The sequence below is a fragment of the Lytechinus pictus genome, chromosome 5 (genome assembly GCF_037042905.1).
Source record: "Lytechinus pictus isolate F3 Inbred chromosome 5, Lp3.0, whole genome shotgun sequence".
Taxonomy (NCBI): Eukaryota; Metazoa; Echinodermata; class Echinoidea; order Temnopleuroida; family Toxopneustidae; genus Lytechinus; species Lytechinus pictus.
In genome coordinates, this window is record NC_087249.1 from 32,746,289 (window position 1) to 32,767,131 (window position 20,843).

A 20,843-nucleotide genomic window follows, 5' to 3' on the forward strand; every position below is an offset into this window, starting at 1 on the left:
GTGTTCTCTTTATGAGAGGACAAGTACAGAGGTTCCACAACATTATATCATTGATGAATCGTTTGTCATATGATTAGAATGAGCAAAAAGAGATGTTTTTGGGGTATATTTTCAGTGTCCAAAAGGGGAGAGTTGTTCATCTGTGACATCATAGATCTTGGTCGCATTGCCAATGGGAGGATCTCCATAGCATTAGTGATCTTGACATTCAAATGCTCATAACTCTTCTATTGCTAGTCCTATTTTACTCAAACTTTTGTTGATCGTATTCTTTTATTTTTTCTGCTTTCACAAAAGCTAAGTTGCTCCAAGAGTTTCATTCTCCTTTAAGGTAATTTCGGTCTCGAGAAATTTGAAAAGCAAAAAAAAAAAAAAGGTTTCACTACTAATATAGTTCATTTTGGTTACATTTCTCAATTCTTTAACCCCTACCAGAATTCCTAGGGGGTACCGCCTATCAGTGTTGTAGTCAAGGCTCAAACCTCCAAGGCCAAGGCTTCAATACATAATGCCGAGGCCAAGGCATGGAAACCCAAGGCCAAGGCCTGAAAACCTCAAGGCCAAGGCCAAGGCATTTCAAACTTTCAATATATGGAACAATGAGACAACAATGGTTAGGCGGCAGACACGACACACAGGGCAAAATGTATAAAAGTTGTGAGCGAGCGAAAATTTTGACCCTTGTACTTGTAAACAAAAATAATTTCATGATAGACTTAGACATAGTATTAAAATAATAATATACATGTAGTTACCTTTGTACATTTAATACATTATTTTTCTAGGCGATTTGCAATAATTATTATTACCACGGTCATCTGATCCTGGCATGCCTATTCTCAACGTATGTCTTTCTCCACTCCCTGGGACAGGGGAGGCAGAACTTTTTTTTTTGGGGGGGGGGTCAAAGCAAAAAAATGCACTTATAAGTCAAAATGAAAGCATTTTTGAAGAGATTTCTAATTGATAAGACAGATATAAGTCAAAATGAAAGCCTTTTTGAAGAGATTTCTAATTGATAAGACAGATATTTTGATTTAAGCTTTACTTTTTGCGAGAAAGCATAGCGAGCAAGCGGTTTTGAAAAAAAAATCAATTCTGAAGTTGTAAAACTCGATTTTCGGTCAATTATGGCCCTAATCACTGTTAAAAGGGCATCCTTGCGAGATGTTGCCAGCACGAATCACGAGCTCAAACTTCTGGACATTTCGTGTAATAAGGAAATGAAAATTAAATATTTCGAGCTGTTTTTGTAATCATGAAAAAGATATGCATCTTACTAAAGAATTAACGCGAACGCGAATCGCGAGCTGAAATTTTACTGACCAGAAAAGGAAGCTGTTCTGGACTGCATTTAGTGACTCATAAATAGGATACATAACTCACCAATAAAAATTTGTGATATTCTAACCTGAAAACTGGACATTCTACGCATTTTTTTTTTGTAAATGGGAACAGAATGAGTACCTTATTTATGCGACCGCGATCGAAAATTTTGTGATTTTCGAATCTAACATGTATTATGTTTTACGAAAAAAAGGTATTTCTTCTTGAAAAAGGGCATCTTCGATTTTGGAAAACGGGCATTTTTTTCCTACAGAAAATTTTTCAGGGGGGGGGGGCAAGAGAGCACAAAGCGCAAGTTGAAATTTTCAAAAGCTGACCTGAAAATGAGTAATTTTTGGGACTCTTGTCAGTTTTCATGGTTTTTTCTGCTTACAACCAGTACTAAATTTCAATTCTCTTTTCTTGTATCTTCTACACTTAATTTACCTCAAAAACCGGAATAAAAAATACTAAAAAAAATAAAGTTATGTTCAAAAGGATATAAAATAAACGGGGCACACCCCATACCGTTAGTTGGGGGAGGTTAAATCTTAATTATTTCTTAAAACAATAAAATAGAGTTTTCTATGAAACCACACTGACACAAAAGCAAATATTTTGTTTGTTTCCTTGAAACTGTAATGAAATGAAATTCACTGTTGAACCATATGTTTAAAAATAAGTAACCTTTTTTTTACTCTGTTTTGTCAATCTGAGACACTTGACCCTCCCCCCCAAAAAGAAAAAATATATATACAATTCAATTAGATGTATTGCCTATCAACATATTAATTGATTTAGCAGTATATTCTGCCAAACCAGCTCCCCCTTCTCTCTATCTCTCTTCCCATTCTTCTGTCTCATCTGTTTAAAAAATATCAGACCCCCTCCCCAGAAAAAAAAACGAGAGAGACAAGAAGTTCCACCACCAAGAATAAACTTATAAAAGGAAAGGATTTAAATGTGATATCATTTTCTTAACATATTGTCACAATCTATCACAAAATTAGCTTTTCTTATAGTAAGAAGGTGAAAATTTTGCTCGCTTGCTCCCTTCAACTGCTTTCAAATTTTTTGGGGCAGAAATTTTGCTCTATATGCCATGCTTGGCCCCTCGAAATTTTTGGCTCATCATGCCATTGACATAGCCCATTTGGAAATTACAAAATTGAAGACTGTGTTCAAGTTTACCAAATCTTTTCAGAAAATCATTAAGACTTAAAACATTCTTGTTGGTCAAAGAAAATAATACAAGGAAAATGCTAATGGAATAGAAATCAACCTTGTTATCATTCTTTAGAGTTACATGTAGCTATTCTTAAAATATGAAAATTGTTGTCAAAATTGCAGTCAGATCTGTCAGAAATATTCCTGTCATAAAATCACTATATTCTTTATCATTATTATTGATTTTGCCATTATCATAATTTTTAAACAACATATTACCAATAAATAATGTTATTTTTCATCACTCTGTTTTCTTTGTTACATAATTATGTGATGATAATTCTTGATAATGGTGATAATTTAAATTGATGGCACTGCTATTAAAGTACACCTACTACTGCTACTGCTACTGCTGACTGGTAGTATTGACCATTAGTGTCATTAGATACATGTACAAGTACAAGATACAAAATGCCTTAAAAAAGCCTTGAAAATGCCTTAAAATTTCAAGGCTCAAAATCCTCAAGGCCAAGGCTTGAATGTTCAATGCCAAGGCTTTTAAAAAGTAGGCCTTAAGGCCAAGGCCGAGCATCAAGGCACCACAACACTGCCGCCTATGTATAGAGAATAATACACGCAGCACCCCCAAAGGAAAATTGGGGGGGGGGGTGCTTCAGCACCTCCTGCAAACCGGCCCGCTTCCCAGGGTCATGGTCGGACACAATTCAGCAACACATTTGGCAATTTGACCAATCATTTTCAAAACACTTAAATGTTTCTAGATTTGCACGACCAAGATCTCTCTTTTCTCATTCTATCTTTCTTCCCATTTCTCCCGCTTTTTCACTTCTTGAAAAATAATGGGGGTAGTCAGCGCCTGCCACCCCCCCCCCCCTGAGGCACTGTCCCTTATATTTTTTCTCTCTATTGAGCCAGTTATTATAGAGCAGGGAACTCGCACTTCCTTGATAGGAGTGGACAGGATTGTTGATGTACTGTACAACAACGAAAAATACCTTACGGGGAGTCTGCAGGCACAGACCCTGATTGAAACTTTGATCAACAAGTTGGTCTCCACGCAAAGACCAGAACATACAAAGCATGCTGTTTCAATTCAACGAGAGGGCCTTATACACAAGGCATAATAGGCTGCACATTCAGGCCCTTAACTCGGGCGAAGGGTTTCCACAGCAGACAAACTTACTGGCGTCATCATGATTTTTGTTTTGTTGTGTTTAGCAGTCTGATAGACCACAATGGTAATCGCGTTTTAAGTGATGAAGTGGCTTCTTTAACCACATCATGCCATTTAAAGCGATGGTCCGGGCTGAAAGTATTAATAGCTTAACAAATAGAGTAGAATTCACTGAGCAAAATGCCGAAAATTTCATCAAAATCGGGTAACAAATAACAAAGTTATTGAATTTTAAAGTTTAGCAATATTTTGTGAAAACAGTCGTCATGAATATTCATTAGGTGGGCTGATGATGTCACATCTCCACTTGTTCTTTTGTATTTTATTATATGAAATTAGGTTTATTCAATTTTTTTCCTCCAAGAACTTGACAAATTGGATTGACAATTGATTTAGTGCATTAGATATTTATTGCTGCAACTTATTGCATTATAAGAGAGACATATTATTCACACAAGTATGAAATAATGAAAAAAATATGATTTTATGTAATAACATAAGAAAACGGAAAGTGGAGATGTGACATCATCAGCCCATCTAATGAATATTCATGACGACTGTTTTCACAAAATATTGCTAAACTTTAAACTTCAATAACTTTATTATTTGTTATCCGATTTTGATGAAATTTTCGGCATTATGCTCAGTGAATTCTACTCTATGTATTAAGATGTAAATATTTTCAGCCCGGACCATTCCTTTAAGTATATCACCTATAGTGCACAAGAGGAAGGAGAGGAAAGGGAGGAGAGAGAATGAGCAATCTAATTCATTTCATTCACCGTAAACCACATCAGCGATTAATTCATTTTGGTTCTAGAAATATATAAACGGAAGATTATCTCCCTGTTCTCTTATTGTCTTTCTCCTTCTTTTTCTTCTTCTCTTCTCTTCTTCTTCTACTTCTTCTTGTTCTCCTTCTTCTTCTCCTTGTTCTTGTAGTTCCTCGTCTTCACTTCTTTTTCTAGTTGCTATATTTGTCCTTGTTGGTCTTCCTCTCCTTCGTTCATCCATTCATTAATCTCACTTTATCTTAAGTTAATGCTTGTCGGAATCTTAAAAAAAAGGTTGAAAACAAGTTGATCAAAAGCGAGATCATCGCCGAGGTCTTTTTATGTTCATCCACTCGCTTTTTTTCTTCAGTTCTACACTATAATTTGAGCATGTCTTATTATTCCGTTTTCTTTTTTTCCACTTGTCGCATTTCACTCTTACATAACACGTTTTTTTTTTCTTTATTATCAAGAAAAGTGGGATATCATTCCAGAATAGGTGATTGTGGTCGAAAACCATCTCAAGCTCTTTAGACCATGACTGCGTCGAATTCTTTTGGTTCGAATGACTGTCTGACTATTTGTATATTTTATTTTAATTCATTTTGGCTAGGAGAAAATGCAGATAATCTCCTGTTGATTTTGAGAGTTAGTAGTTTGTAATTTTATATTATTTTCTTATATTATTTGTTTATTTTGGTAGATTTGTACTCCTTGTCACGAACTACGTACCACCTATTATCATTATTATTGCATTTTTTTTGGTTCGATCTCAGCAAACTTTTTCCAGGTCAAGATAGCAACGAGGTGCATTTGTTTTGTCCCGCGGAAGCCCTACTTAACATACGTGGGTCACATGACACATTATAATCTGCCACAGTTCAGATGGTGGGTACAATATATATACATACATATATATATATATATATATATATATATATATATATATATATATATATATATATATATATATATATATATATATATATATATATATATATATATATATATATATATATATTTATTTATATAAAACGTAAGATCGATCGGGTCCGTTGTAAAATCATCTTATCGATAGAACTAAATTCCTGTATTAGAGGTGCCGTGGCCGAGTGGTCTAAGGGGCCTGTCTATACATGGAAAGTCCGGGGTTCGATCCCGGCCGTGGCACCTATGCCCGTGAACTAGGCATTTAATCTACAATATTCCAAGATAGAAGAGGCATAACCTTGTTTTTTCATATATACCATATTTTTTATGGTTTCTTGTCAATTCGAGGGTGCTGATTACGAATCTGAATGATGCCACTCGTGTAACCTTGCATTTTATATTGGAACATGCAGGCTATCGCGCATGTTTTAGATTTAGACCTAGAATCTGGGCATTCTGAATACATTTGTTTAATGGAACTTTATTGAATACACGAAGACAATAGGAACTTGGCAAATCAAACAATGTGACCACGCAGCATGAGCTTGAAATGGTGATATGTAGACCATAAAACATACATTTTACAGAGCACTTAAATTTGTAAATGAAAAAAAAAGCTCGATGTCCGAGCTAAAATATGTTTTGTGTATTGACTTCAAAACGTGCTCCATGTCAGCTCCATATCAGCCTATTGAGCAAGATATGAATCTCATCGAACAAGCTATTCTGGCACGAAGCGCAAGCAAAAATTTTATATAGTAACATGAAAGATTTGTTGGGTTTTTTTTTTGCAAGTCTTCCCCTCACATTATTTCATTCACTCGTCTTCCTCCTTTATTTTCCTCTTCTTTTTTCTTCTGTCTTTCTCCTTCTTTTCCTTTTTCTTTTCTTCTTTCTCTGTTTTTTTCTTTTTTTGCTCTGCCAATTTTTTTCAGGGGGGGGGGGCACCTGGGGGCACACCAAATCTCTCACTAAAAATCACAATTACTTGCATTTAGTGCTCACTTTTGTGAAATTTAGTTTTCCCTATTCATATTGTACACAACATAGAATACAGGGGTCTATGGCGGCCATTTTGAATATCTAGAAAATATTTTTTGTCAAAAATCGTTTTTTAGATAGTATTTTACTCCTGCAACACAAAAACATTTTATAACCAATGTGCGGGCAATTTTATGATTTTCATAGGTATAATTTGCATATTTTGGCGGCCATATTGGATTTTGCCCATTTTCGGAAAATGCTCAAGGTTACACAAGTGGCATCATTCAGATTCGATTCGTAATCAGCTCCCTCGAATTGACAAGAAACCATTAACAAATTATACGAAAAAACAAGGTTTGGTCAGTTTTCTATGGGGCCTATCCTGGACTACAATCAGTGGCGTACCTAGGATTTTCCACAGGGGGGGCAAAACCGTCCGCCAAAAAATTTGACAAGCAAAAAAAAAAAAAAAAAAAAAAAAAAGAAGGTCTTCGATCATAAATAAAGGATTTCGTACCAGAAAAAAATTGACAAGCAAAAAAAAAAAAAAAAAAAAAAAAAAAAGGTCTTCGATCACAAATAAAGGATTTCGTACCATAAAAAAATTGACAAGCAAAAGAAAAAAAAAAGAAAAAAAAAAAAAAAAAAAAAAAAAAAGGTCTTTAAGCTCGTCAGGGGGTTGAAGGTCTTAAAGCTCGTCAGGGGGGGCAAAAAAGGTTTTTCAAGCCCGTCAGGGGGGGCAAAGATACGTTTTTGCATGGTTTTGACTCGTCAGGGGGGCAGAGTGCCCCCCCTGCCCCCCCCCGTAGGTACGCTAGTGACTACAATGCTCTTTTATCGTGCTTTCAAATAAGTGGAAATGCTATATGCATTATTGATAACTAATTGTGCACTTGTTTAAAAAAATCGAGACACGTTGAACACCAACTTTGTTGGCTCAGTCTGTGTCTATCTAAGGATGTTATTAAACCTAGAGGCCAACATCTGTACATGGTACCTTTTAAAGCTAATGATATGGATATTCATGAAGTTCATCATCCAACTGTTCCGATAGTTGTGTCATTGAGCCTGGGATAATTAAAACAAAAACACGACTCATCTTTTTAATGTGTCAGACACAGCGTTGACACGGTATTATGAACCCCAAAAATGCGACATTCCAGATCAATGTGAGCTTCTTGACATTCGAAATACGGAACCTCTGTAATGAGGGATATTTTATGCAGGCTTTGGTTTTAGAACATAGTTTCCTAGAAGGGGGCCGCTCTATGGTGTAACCCTTCTTAATCCCCTCTAATTAATGTTTTGAAAACCAACCATATTAAACAGAAATGTAAATAAATCAACACAAAAATTGGCCTTTGTAATTAAATTCGATTCATAATCATAATGCAAACGTTCATGTACAAACATTGTGTATAGTCGACCCCTCGAAAAAAAACTCAATCTATTATTGGAAATAAAAATAACTCATGAATACTCTCTCCAACACCAGGATTTAATAAGCTTAATCGGCATGTTCACTTATGTGGAAGACTTAGTGATTATTGATTAGTGACTATTGATTCTGGATTAAGCTGTGATCCACAACTCTTCTGTTAAATAAACGCGACAAATATCGGATGTATGGACCCCTTTAATTTGTTAAGGGAATATTTCCCAGAACCCCGAAAAGACTTAAGTCGCTCGCCCACTTGTTTCTTACTTAAAGAGGGAGAACTTGATAATATAACATTTGGATTATAAAACCTCAGTCTTATTTGATCTACGGCGGCCGTACGGCGAGTCGAAAACAGCCGTTTTATTCATTTTTTATTCAGAACACCTAGTATGTAGCTATTAAAATATGGCTGTTTTCGACTCGCGGTACGGTTGCCGTAGAGCAAATGTGACTGAGGTATAATGTATGAAGTTATTAAGAACATCTTAGTGAAATTTCTGGGGAAATGGGACAATTAAAAAAAATCATGTCTTGGATATAACATCGTATTATCGAAAACAATTTTTATTATTGACAAATTGGCAATGTGGTTTTTAAGAAAATCATGTAATGTTATTCTGGATGTCGCAAAACCCTTTCCCTGTTTGCAGAAATTAAAAAAGGAAGCAAATGTCAGTATCATTAAAGTCCCTTTTCTTGTAAATGAGGTACAATAGAACTTATCACTTGAGAGATGGTTCGGTTAGCTCTGACGAGAACTTTTCATACTTGTATATAATTTAGCATGCAATGATGTGTGAATTCCATTTGATCTTGCGATTCTTCTTAAACATGTTTAATTCATATCCTACTCAATTTAAGTAACTATTGCATAATTTTCATTGATTTAGTCAAATGCGATTTTTTTTTAATTTCACCAACGAAATAAGTGCCTTGTGATTTACTTGATCTCATCTTTTTGAACATGTTTTTGATGGAAATGTAATTTTATCTGACAATAGATTGGATTAAGTTATGGGTTTTATATGAAAATCATAGTGGCCTTTAAATCAAAATAAGCGGATTAAACCGACCAGCGAAAGTTATTCACTTCACAAAATGACCAGACAACCCATTAAAATGATCCATTGCGTTGAGGTTAGTAGAGCTTGAGATTATCGAGTGGTTCTTCGTTTGATGGGACTTCATAAAACGCCCTTCTCGAGTGTTGGATTCATCACATCGTTGCATTCTCCCGTTAGAAGAAGACGAAGGTGAAACGAGATGGCGCGAATGTTTCTTGGAAGTGTTCTCCTTGTAGTTCTTGGACTGGCGGCAGGTCAAGACAGCCCGTCCCCCGATGCTCTAGCAGCCTTGCTCGCTCAACTTCAAGCTGGTGGCAGCGGGGATGGCTCTGATCTCCTTCATCTTCTGGGACAGACTGGGCAGCACAGAGAAGCGTTGACACAGCCGAATGTCATCCTCTTCATCGCTGATGACATGGGAGTCGGTGACCTGTCCGTCTATGGTCACCCCACCCAGGAGCCAGGCTTCATCGATCAGTTGGCTAACCAGGGAATGAGGTTCACCAACGGATATGTTGGAGACTCGGTATGCACTCCAAGCAGGTCCGCCATAGTTACAGGTAGGATCAAAATACAATTCAAACAGTATGGGCTAATATTTAGGTTCCTCTGCTATTTTCTATTCGAAATGTTCAATCATCATCATCATCATCATGATCATGATGAAGATGATGATCATCATCCTCATCATCATGATCATCATCATCGTCATGATCATCATCATCATCACCATCATCATCATCATGAATGCAAACTCCAGTCGGACATCACTCATTTTATGTTCCAACAGAATTTTGTGGAAAGGTCTTAATCAGATTTATAGACACCAAACAGCTACCGTGACTTGAAGTTGGGATAAAAACGGTTAAAACAAATATTTTTTCTGTTGCCTTTTTCCTTCGGTAACTTTTTGAATTGAAAGTGGTTTTATTGTTTCTTTCATTCATTCAGTGTAATTGTAAATCATGATATTAAAGAATTGTTTTAAGAAGCGACCGCAGGTTATATGGGGTATCGAGTGGCGAAGGTAAATTGCCAATTCGCCCACTGCCAACTCGTCCACTCACCACATGGTCTACCGTCATGTAGTCTAATCCCATTCTGTCCATCAACATTTCGTCTAACAACCATTTTGCACAACTAGCACTTTAGTTTAATTAGACCAAATGGTATATTGAGTAAATGGCTATTCATTGAACCACCAACTGGTTATTAGACGGAATGGCATTAGACTAAAAGTAAACCATGTGGTGAGTGGACGAACTGATGGTAGACCAAATGATAGTAGACGAGTTGGCAATTGAACGAATTGGCATTAGACGAATTGGAAATAAACCTTGGCGAAACTAGTTCTTCTTGCGCCTACCTCATTCTCCCTTTTCCTTCTTATCTTTCGATTTCTTCTCTTTCTCTCCATCTCCTTCTCTTCTGCTCCCCCTTCTACACCAACGTTTTCATTTACTTTGTCACAGAAAATGAAAATGAGGTGCGCCCTTAACATAATTATGTGTGCAGCCCTTAACTGTTAACATATATGTGCAGACAGTGGCGTACCGTGGGTCACGGCATTGGGGGGGGCACCAGCAAAAATTTTGAGTCGCTCAGTGAGCGCGCAAAGCGCGCTCAATTACCTGGTATAGGCCTATTGACCTTATATAGAGACATTTTAAGGACTGTGCCATTTAACGGATATGTAATGTATCTCACTGATCAAATGATGCGAGCGCGAAGCGCGAGCTAAAATTTTTGGAAATTCATACCTAAAAAGGGTCAAAATAAGCTATTAAATAAAAAAAAAATACGTATCTGTCTCGCTAAACAAACAATGCGAGCGCGAAGCGCGAGCTGAAATTTTTGTATTTATTGACCCCAAACAGAGACAGTTTAAGGATTGTTTTTTAGAAATCAAATAAGAGAATACATATCTCACCATACTCATCTAATTTGAGTGCCAAGCGCTTGCTGATTTTGTTAGAAAACATGAAACACCTTTTGTAGTCATTGTAATCATGATTAGAATACGCATCTCACTAATCAAATATTGCGAGCGCGAAGCGCGAGCTAAAAATTTAGGAAATTCAGACCTGAAGAGAAGCATTCTAAGGCTTGTTTGTAGGAATTACGAAGACCATACGTACTTCACGTACAAAATGATGCGAGCGCGAAGCGCGAGCTGAAAATTTTGTATATATTGACCCCAAACAGGGACATTTTAAGGACTATTTCTTTTTTTGAATCCATTAAGAGTATACATATCTCACCATAGTCATCCAATGCGAGTGCCAAGCGATTGCTGATTTTGTTAGAATCACATTCAAACACATGAAGAGCTTTTTGTATTCATAGTAATCATGATTATCATACGCATCTCAGTAGCGCAAAGTGCGAGCTGAAAATATAGGAAATTCAGATCTGAAGAGGGGCATTCTAAGGCTTGTTTGTAGGAATCTATGACCATACGTATTTCACTAAACAAATGATGCGAGCGCGAAGCGGGAGCTGAAATTTTTTTATATTTACATTAGAAAAAGAGACATTTTAAGGACCGATTTCAGGAATTCATGAAGAGCAGACAAATCTCATCAATCCACTAATTCGAACGTAAGCACGAACACGAACAAGGCTTTTTTTTAATAAAAAATATTAAAATGGGGCTATCACTTTAAGTAGTCATGAAAAGAAGCATATGTCACTACATAAAACAATAATAACTCGAAGTGCGATGATATATATTTGGTGCATATTGACTTGAAAACAGGACGTTTTGTTACAACATGATTGTACATGTATATCTCGTTAAACAGACAATGCTAGTACCAGGAATAATGAACAAATAGGCCCTGAGCACATTATGTTTCATAAAGTTATGAAAAAAAAAATTATTATGTAATATAACACAACATATAATATAATATAACATTATAATGTACAATAAATTCTTCTTTCCCCCTACGTTTCTTTCTTCTCCCTCTTTTTCTCCCTTTTCTCCCGTTTTTTTTTTGCCAGCCGATTGGGGGGGGGGGGCACGTGCCCCCCCATGCCCCCCCCGTAGTTACGCCACTGTGTGCAGAGGTGTTGTAACCGTGCGGTCTACATGAAAGTCCGGGGTTCGATTTCCGGCCACGGCAGCGGCACCTCGCATTTATCTGCACTACTCTTTCATAAGGAAGTGAATAAGTTAAGATATGAAACATTTCTTGCTCGGAGGCATAAGTGCCACACAGTTGAGTTCCAAATCACGACTAATCCTTTTGAAAAGTGTGCTCCACTCGAACTGAAAACGATTGGACAGGAGACAGGATAATCGAGTTTTGCCATCGTCCCAAGCACTTACGACGCCGCGCCGCTACCAACTGAGTAAAGAAACAAAATCACCGGGGCACTTTTTTTTACTTCGAAATAAAGGCGTTGCAATCAAGAGGGGTGTGTGTCAAAAGTCTCTCTCGTAGTTTTAGACCTCACCAAAAAAAGTCTTTGTCTTCTTTAATCCATCTGGCTTTAGTTAAGAAACGTAAAGGGATTTCACGGGATAAAGAGATTATGAACTAATATAATGCTATTGATTTCGGATTACCAACTCTATCTCTTTTGCCCATTGTCATTCTGTAATCTTATGACGCAACATTATGTTGCATCATAAGATTACAGAAAGTAAGAAACCAAGAATATACGAGCCTTGTAATACTGGTAAGATGTCATTGCCATCTTTTAATTGATGATGACGTATTTATCAATGAGTAGCAAGAATGATATTTGTAACTTCAAAATCATCACAGAGATCGATAAGACTCATTATTTCCGACAAATGAATGGCATTTAAATACTGATACCATAATTCCTCAAACCCTATGAAGTAAAACAAACCTCTAGTAGCGCTGATTTTATCATTATCTAGGATCCTTACAGTGTCATGATCCTGTGGAAACATTTGTGATTTTTTAAAGTAAAACTTTATTTACAATAAAACATTTTACAAATAAAAATGTGTAAGCAATGATGCTCTTTATACTTTTAGTGATCGTATTATAACCGTTATTATAAAGACATAATTCCGAAAAGAGGAATGAGGAGGAGGAGAATAATAATAGTGATGATGATAATAATAATAAGAAGAAGAAGGAGAAGAAGAAGAAGAAGAAGAAGAAGAAGATGAGGAGGAGGGGGAGGAAGAAGAGGAAGAAGGTGAAGAAGAAGGTGAAGAACTACTATACGAACCAGTGTGGGCACATGCTCTGACTAAGCGGACTTTAATTACACTTTAATTTAAACATTATTTTATTTTTCAATATGATGGGCCGTCACATGCAGACATGCCACAGTGACAGTAGCAAGAAGTATAGTAGTAGTAGTAGTGGTAGTAGTAGTATCATTACTATTATTATTATTGTTATTATTATTATTAGTATTAGTAGTAGTAGTAGTAGTAGTATAGTAGTAGTAGTAATAGTAGTAGTAGTAGAGTAGTAGTAGTAGTAGCCTACAGTAATGTTGTTTTTATTGTCAGATATATAATTTTTCCTCATGAGGGGGGGGGGGGGTCGTGACAAAGCACTAGAATCAACCATCTTTCCAATTACGACAATTTTCCTCAACGGCAAACATTCCCTACTGAAAACCTATCATGTTTCAGTGCCCGACCCCTTCTGAAATTGCGCCCCGGATCGGATAGCCCAATATCTAAATCATATTATAATTGTTCTAAATTCGTTTTCAGGTCGTCTACCTATTCGAACCGGTGTCTACGGGGAGGAGCGTATATTCCTACCTTGGACAGTAACTGGTCTCCCTGAATACGAAGTGACCATTGCCGAAGCGATGAAGCAGGCTGGATACACCACTGGCATGGTTGGAAAATGGCATCTTGGTAAGTGAAGCTCGTGGCATTTCGTGCTTCGCAAAGGGTACCCCAGAGGGGTACCAAAGTCGAAAAATGGCAAATATAGCCCGTTTACATATCCTCCACCCGCCAGACCTACTCAGAGTTTATATACTGCTCTTTTGTAGTTCAGCATAAAACCACAGTCCTAGTACCCCTCCCGTCATACCATCCGGAACAACATTTTACGACGTTTCCAAACTGGGGCCTGAAAGGGAAGATGGGACTATTACCCATTTCCTCTCTCTCTCTCTATTTTTTTTTTTTTTGGGGGGGGGGTAGGGGGTATTACCGCGTCTCAAAAACCTACCCCATAATGCGACAATATCTACAAAGTGGCGTATAGTTTATTTTGATTTTGGAAAACCGTGCAATTTCTTATCTACTTTATTTTTATTTATCTATCTTATTTGTCAAGCTATTATAGAAGAAATAAGGAACGCATACTTGTCATTAAAGGGGAATCCAGCCTTGGCCATAAAATGTTGTGTTGGGAAGGAGAAAAATAATTAAACAGAATGGTGAAAGTTTGAAAGAAATCGGACAAGCAATAAGAAAGTTATAGCTGCTTAAAAATTGAGATCACTAATAGTATGTAAATTTCAAATTGGCAACTGGGTAAGAAAATTATGACAATGGGCAAGGACAACTTTCCCATATAGGCCATGTACTTTATTATCAGGGATTTGTGGTTTTCTCCTAAGTACCCATTCCCCTGGGGCAGTAATCTAAATATAACCCAGGTAGTATATTGTTTAATGTCCTCATGAAAGAAAAATATAATTTGAAATAAAACTTTTGGGAAAAATGACATTTTAGGCATAATATGTATTGGAGTACATGGAAGAGTAGTCCTTTCCTTACATCACTATGACATCCCATATGCGGCCAATTTGAAGTCTCCATGAGTATAGTGATTACCAATATTTACAACTTTTAAAAATTCATAACTTTCTTGTTGTTTGTCCAATATTGTTCAAACTTTCACCTATCAACTTGTCTGATTCTTCCTTTTCTTATGAAAACAAGTTTTTATTTGGGTTGGATTCCCCTTTAACTCTTCAGAATCTCACCTGATAGGAAGCAACAGCATTTTATCATTCGCAATAATTGTTCTGGTACATGTCAGCAGTTCACCACCCCCTTGAGCATGTTGAGACTTAGCCTCTTTGTTATATACATCTTTGACATATACTGAAACAAAGATATTGAGGTGCCAAACATGGTTTATTGGTCTAAATTTCTAAATAAAAAATCGCTAGAAAGCTAAAAATTTTAACGCTTTTAATTATGAAAAGCCTTTTTTTTAAATAAGTTTTGGAAAATATTTTGAATTACTTTCATATGGGACTTTGATGGGACGTGGCCCTGTCCCATCTATAAGCCAGTGCTACACATATTTCAAACATTTTCTAAGTGATTTATTTATTACATATTTCATTTTTTTAGGAATCAACCAAAACACAAGCGATGATGGCGTTCATCTTCCCTACAACCACGGCTTCGATTTTGTCGGTCACAACCTTCCCTTCGGCAACAGCTGGCGATGTGATGATACTGGGGTAAATTCATTGGTGTTTAAACAGCGTGAAGATTTCGCACCATATTTTGAAACATTTTTTTTATCAATGGTCGAATTCTTGTCGGATTCGAAAGCATGAGCTGTGATTTTGAGTTGACGAAAATGAGACGATAATCAAGTAAACAAAGGTTTGCCATTCCTTTTTTAAAGAATTAAAAGGTTAAGAGTGTATTATCTCCTGGCCACTCAGATACAGTCATACCATGGAGCTATTAAACAATAGCTCGATAAACCATCTGTTCTCCCGAACTGAATTAATATCAATATGTAAGCTGCAAATTAATAGGCCTAGAATGAACGCCTTGCTTCTCTATGAAAGAACACTGAAACAGATTACCAGGAGTGGCGCCAAGGGGCGCCATATGGGGGGGGGGGCAGTGGAGAGGGGTAAAGGAAGAAAGTAGGAAGTATAATATAAGAACGTAAGGAAGCTTTGAACTTCAATCAACTTGTAGAGATGGCGAAATAATTTATCTCGCCAAGTCGACTATGTCAACATGGCGAGATTCGCGCCAAGTAGATATTGAAATAGTTCTATGTCGACGTAGGCCTATCTCGCCAAGCTGACATACACCTTTTTGTATGTCGACTTGACGAGAATGTTTCAAACCGCGTCGAAATCCAATTTTGTATATATGCCGACTCGGGGCGATAAATTATCTCGCAATCTCTAAAACTCAATGGCACTTGTAAAAAGGAGAAGTATGAATCCTTGTATTCACTTCCCAATTGCATTAATATATTCTTTACAGCTTCACCAAGACTTCCCCGATACTAACGCTTGTTTCCTCTACTACAACGCAACCTCAGTGGCTCAACCATTCCAACACAAGGGACTCACTCAGCTCATCCGTGATGATACAATTGGTTTCATTGAAGACAACATCAACAACCCATTCTTCATGTACGTTGCATTCGCTCACATGCACACCAGTCTCTTCTCCAGTGATGACTTCGCATGCACCTCACGTCGAGGTAAAGAGTATTCCAACATCTCCCCCCCCCCCCCCCCGTTTATTTTTTGCTTACCCGTTCTCAATGAAAAAAATCCTTTTCATTCGTAAATCAGATATGCTGCATGGGAAATACTAATGCGTATTACAACAGTGATGTAAAAGAAAATGTATTATTTATAATACATATTAAAGATGTAGGTGGTACTGTAGATGATGGTGGAAAACTAGTGGGAATGACTTATTTTAAGTTTCAGGATTCCGCACCGAAAGTGACCATCGAACGTTGATCGTAGCCAGTGAATGTGAAGTAGATATTAAAATGTTAATAACCATAACATTTCTCCTTTTGATAGGACGCTATGGAGACAATCTCCGTGAAATGGACCAGGCTGTCGAGCAGATCGTCACAACTCTTGTCGACAACGGCATCGATGACAACACCGTCGTCTTCTTCATCTCTGACCACGGTCCACATCGCGAGTACTGCGGGGAAGGTGGTAACGCCAATGTATTCAGAGGTGAGCAATATTGACATTACCTACGAAATTCAGTTGGGTCTGTACACTTTCGGTATAGATTTTTGATACTGTTAAGATTTCATTAGAAAGTCAAAAGGGGCCTAAGCTTTCGATCCTAGCAGAATCTTCGTCGGAGGCAAAATGACCAAAAGATTTCAAACAGAAAGGGTCCTCTGGGCGATTAGCCATGGACCTATACTACATGTAGTAGGTTCGTAGATCAGTTATTTAGGCCTGGTGTCTTTGGATATAGAATATTGTCGGGTTATATCCCTGTTGAACATGTTACAATAGCGAACTGGAGAATATCGATACGGCTTTTCGTGAGACGATTTCGCCGGAAATTTGCCCCATTCTTTTGTTAATATAGTATCGAATACTTCCTAGTATAAAGCAGAAGACGGCTAAAACATGAATTCCCATTTGAAATTTCAGGTGGTAAGTCCCAATCATGGGAAGGAGGACACCGTATCCCTTACATCGTCTACTGGCCTGGAACCATTACCCCTGGTGTCTCGCACGAGCTGGTAACATCCATGGATGTCATTGCAACTGCTGCAGATCTTGGCGGTACAGAGCTACCAACAGACCGTATCTATGACGGCAAGAGTATCAAGGATGTTCTTCTGGAGGGTTCTGCATCTCCCCATGACAACTTCTTCTACTACTGCAAAGATACCATGATGGCCGTCCGCGTCGGAAAGTACAAGGCACACTTCAGGACCCAAGGGGAAAGCAGCCTGGTGGAACTTGGTGCGAAATGCGACAGCGGGTTCCCTCTGGAAGACTACTTCGAGTGTGACGTGTGTGAAGGTGAGTGCGTAACAGAGCACAACCCCCCACTGCTCTTCGACCTCGAGAAGGACCCCGGTGAAGCCTTCCCCCTTGGACCTTGCGGTTACGAAGATGTCCTCCTCATGGTCAAGGAAGCCGTCAGCCAGCACAACACAGAGCTCGTGAAGGGAGTTCCCGTCCTGGATCACTTCAATTTCGACCTCATTCCTTGCTGCAACCGAGAAACCAACTGCGTGTGTAACTACGAGCACGAGCCCGGTGTCGCTGAATGTTATGAGGATCTTATCAAGGTTGCCCTGCGTAATGGAGTGCCTTAAACTCGCTCCACCAGGGATGACAAAATGAATGATTTTGTTCCCTTGTATCATTTCTACCAGTCTATAATACATTCTCTATCATCTAGTGCCTTCCCTCTATTCTATTCCCCTACATCAAGATATTTAAAGGATAAGTCCACCCCAACAAAAAGTTGATTTGAATAAAAAGAGAAAAATCCAACAAGCATAACACTGAAAATTTCATCAAAATCGGATGTAAAATAAGAAAGTTATGACATTTTAAAATTTAGCTTAATTTCACAAAACAGTTATATGCACATCCTGGCTGGTATGCAAATGAGGAGACCGAAAGCACCCCTCGCATTTAATTCGTTTCTTCTTTCTCCTTTTGAGTCCTAATTTACTTCCTTTGAACATACCAGTATTTCAAGATTATGTTTATATAACAACATAGATTGATAACTATAGTTATATCTATTTTATGTCTGGACACAGTGTAGATATTATTTTTTATTGGCTTAGATTATATATTTTATAAAAGATTGTAGCGTTGAAGTTTTTAGGGTTACGTATAATAATACGGAATGCTTTCTGCACTAATGATCTCTCTTTTTGATACTTGCATTTTGTATAAACAAATAAATAAAATCTGCTGTCGGACATCCATTTGTGATTTTGATTTTGTTTTGTTATTGCATACGTGGATGGAGGGGGAGGGAGAAAATGGAGAAAGAGAGGTATATTATGTCTTAATGAAAGAATTGTGTTGAGGTATGACAAGGTGGGAGGGGGGGGGGGGTTGGCTGAAATTTTTTGTTCGTTTGATCTCAAAATCGTGAGATAAATGTGACAAATAGATGGAGAGAGAGAGGGGGGCGAGAGAGGGGGTAGGCGGGTTGAGGGTAGTATATTAATCGGTCATCATTCAGGTCAGTATAGTATGGATAAAAGGATCCCTCAGGACATAATGATTAATAGAATATATAGAGTACAATAGAGTAAAAACAATGATACAAAATTCTGCAAAATCTGATAAGAAATAACCTTGCTAGGGCCTATTAAATTTTAATCTGTGAAAACAGTAATATGCACACCGTAATGATTATTCAAAAGGTGGGCTGATGATGCCTTGTCCGCACTTCCCACTTTCATATTTCTGATGTTATTACATGAAATCATAATTATTTCATATTTTCATACATGTGTGTATGATATGTTTCCCTTGTAACAAAATAAGTTGCGGCAGTGATCTCTTACACATTAAATCAGTAGTCAATCCATTATTCTTAGAGGTCTCATTTGATAAAATAAAAAAGAATAGATGGGGTACAGGGGTGAATGTAGCATTTTGCTAAGAGGGAACTCGACCAGTAGGTTAAGAACTGCTTATAACGCTTAGGAAAATTGCAAAGAGGATATGGATCTCACGGTTTACTGACGGTTGGTCTAATATCACTTAGTCTAATCCAGTGGCGGATCCAGGGGGGTGGCGCAGGGGAAGCGCGCGCCCCCCCCTAATAAAAGTAAAAGAAAGAAAAGGCGCTGCTTGAAAAAATAAAGGAAAGAAAAGAAAAGGCGCCGCTTAAAAAAATTATACACTGATATAATATTAGCAACAGTAAGGAAAGACTATCCCCCAGCAAAGCACAATCATATCATCCTCCTTATCTTTTCTTTTAACTACCCTTTTCCCAACAACTTCGCCGGTTAAAAATAATCAGCAGTGCGCTGCCTGCATATAACTGGCGCCAATCAAGAATAATCAGCGCCACCTTAATCTAAATCGGCGCCGGACAAGAATAATCAGCGCCATTTGGTTATAAATCGGCGCCAGTCGAGAAAAATCGGCACTGCCAGAGTCTTAACCGGCGCCGATCAAGGTTAATCAGCGCCACCTAAATCTAAATCCGCGCCGGGCAAGAATAAACGGCGCCATCTGGTTATAAATCGGCGCCGGTAAAGAAAAATCGGCGCTGCCTGAATTCGTAACCGGCGCCGATCAAGGATAATCAGCGCCACCTATATCTAAATCGGGGCTGGTCAAGAATAATCAGCGCCATCTGGTTATAAATCGGCGCTGCCAGAGTCTTAACCGGCGCCGATCAAGAATAATCAGCTCCACCTAAATCTAAATCGACGCCAGTCAAGAATAATCGGCGCCTCCTGGTTCTAAATCGGCGCCAGTCAATTATGAATTGCCGCTGCCTGAATCTTACGTGACGTCGGTAAAAATAATCAGCACTACTTGTTCTAAATCGGCGCCGGTCAAGAATAATCAGCGTCCCCTGGTTCCAATAAATAGGCGCCGGTAGAAAAATGAAAAAGGGCCTATTGCCAACCAAATCTAGATCGGCGACGGTCAAGAATGATCAGCGGCACCTGGTTATACATTTTATTGTTGAATGGTAATAACAAAGCTTATCGCATGCCCTTACAGAGTGGACTGGGGCGGGGCAGTTGCCCACAGAATGACAGATGTCATGAAATCTTTAATTTATTTTAAAAATCCCAGAATCATACAAAAGCGTAGAGCAAATCCTTTAATTTTGATCTTATTTTCCAATGCTTTAATAAAAAGAAGGTCAGTCACTTTTCTTCTTTACACATTCCACATTGTGCCACCTTTATGGCCTTTAGTTTAAGACAGCTACTATAGTGTTGTATGAAGATGATTCGATATTTTAGCCCAAAACTTTGCTAAAACCCGTTCCTAGTACCGGGAGTGTATAATTACGCAACCAGTCGTATATTGAGATTGAGCTACACAACTCGTTCTTTATTTAAAATCGTGCTTAAATTATCCGCTTCTCAGATTGGAATATGAAAATTTTCAGCTCGCACTTCGCGCTCGCATCATTTCTGTAGCAAAACCCCATACTTTTCATGATTAAATAGGTAAATAGAATGTCCCTTTTTCAGGACTAAACGTCAAAAGAACTTCCGCTTCGATTTGCAATA

At 37.8% G+C, this 20,843-nt stretch overlaps 1 protein-coding gene across 3 annotated transcripts; it reads left to right on the forward strand.

Moving 5' to 3' along the window:
- Positions 1-5,004: 5,004 nt before the first annotated feature.
- On the forward strand, positions 5,005-18,545 carry LOC129262073 (arylsulfatase-like). 3 transcript variants are annotated; one of them, XM_064100279.1, is made up of 8 exons: positions 5,005-5,109; positions 5,238-5,349; positions 8,962-9,440; positions 13,595-13,744; positions 15,206-15,318; positions 16,091-16,313; positions 16,648-16,812; positions 17,248-18,545. In XM_064100279.1, the coding sequence occupies exons 3-8, from the start codon at positions 9,080-9,082 to the stop codon at positions 17,922-17,924; spliced, it is 1,689 nt and encodes a 562-aa protein (XP_063956349.1). In that variant the 5' UTR covers positions 5,005-5,109; positions 5,238-5,349; positions 8,962-9,079; the 3' UTR covers positions 17,925-18,545. The 3 variants fall into 3 exon arrangements, with proteins under 3 accessions (XP_063956349.1, XP_054756086.2, XP_063956347.1); XM_054900111.2 differs by lacking the exon at positions 5,238-5,349 and having other exon boundaries at positions 5,063-5,109; positions 8,959-9,440; XM_064100277.1 differs by lacking the exon at positions 5,238-5,349 and having other exon boundaries at positions 5,065-5,109; positions 8,818-9,440.
- The last annotated feature ends 2,298 nt before the right edge of the window (positions 18,546-20,843 follow it).

Coding starts and splice junctions, on each gene's coding strand:
- LOC129262073 (XM_064100279.1), top strand. CDS start 9,080: ATGGCGCGAATGTTTCTTGGAAGTGTTCTCCTTGTAGTTCTTGGACTG. Junction 15,319..16,090: donor GGCGATGTGATGATACTGGG/GTAAATTCATTG, acceptor TATTCTTTACAG/CTTCACCAAGACTTCCCCGA. Junction 16,813..17,247: donor TAACGCCAATGTATTCAGAG/GTGAGCAATATT, acceptor TTGAAATTTCAG/GTGGTAAGTCCCAATCATGG.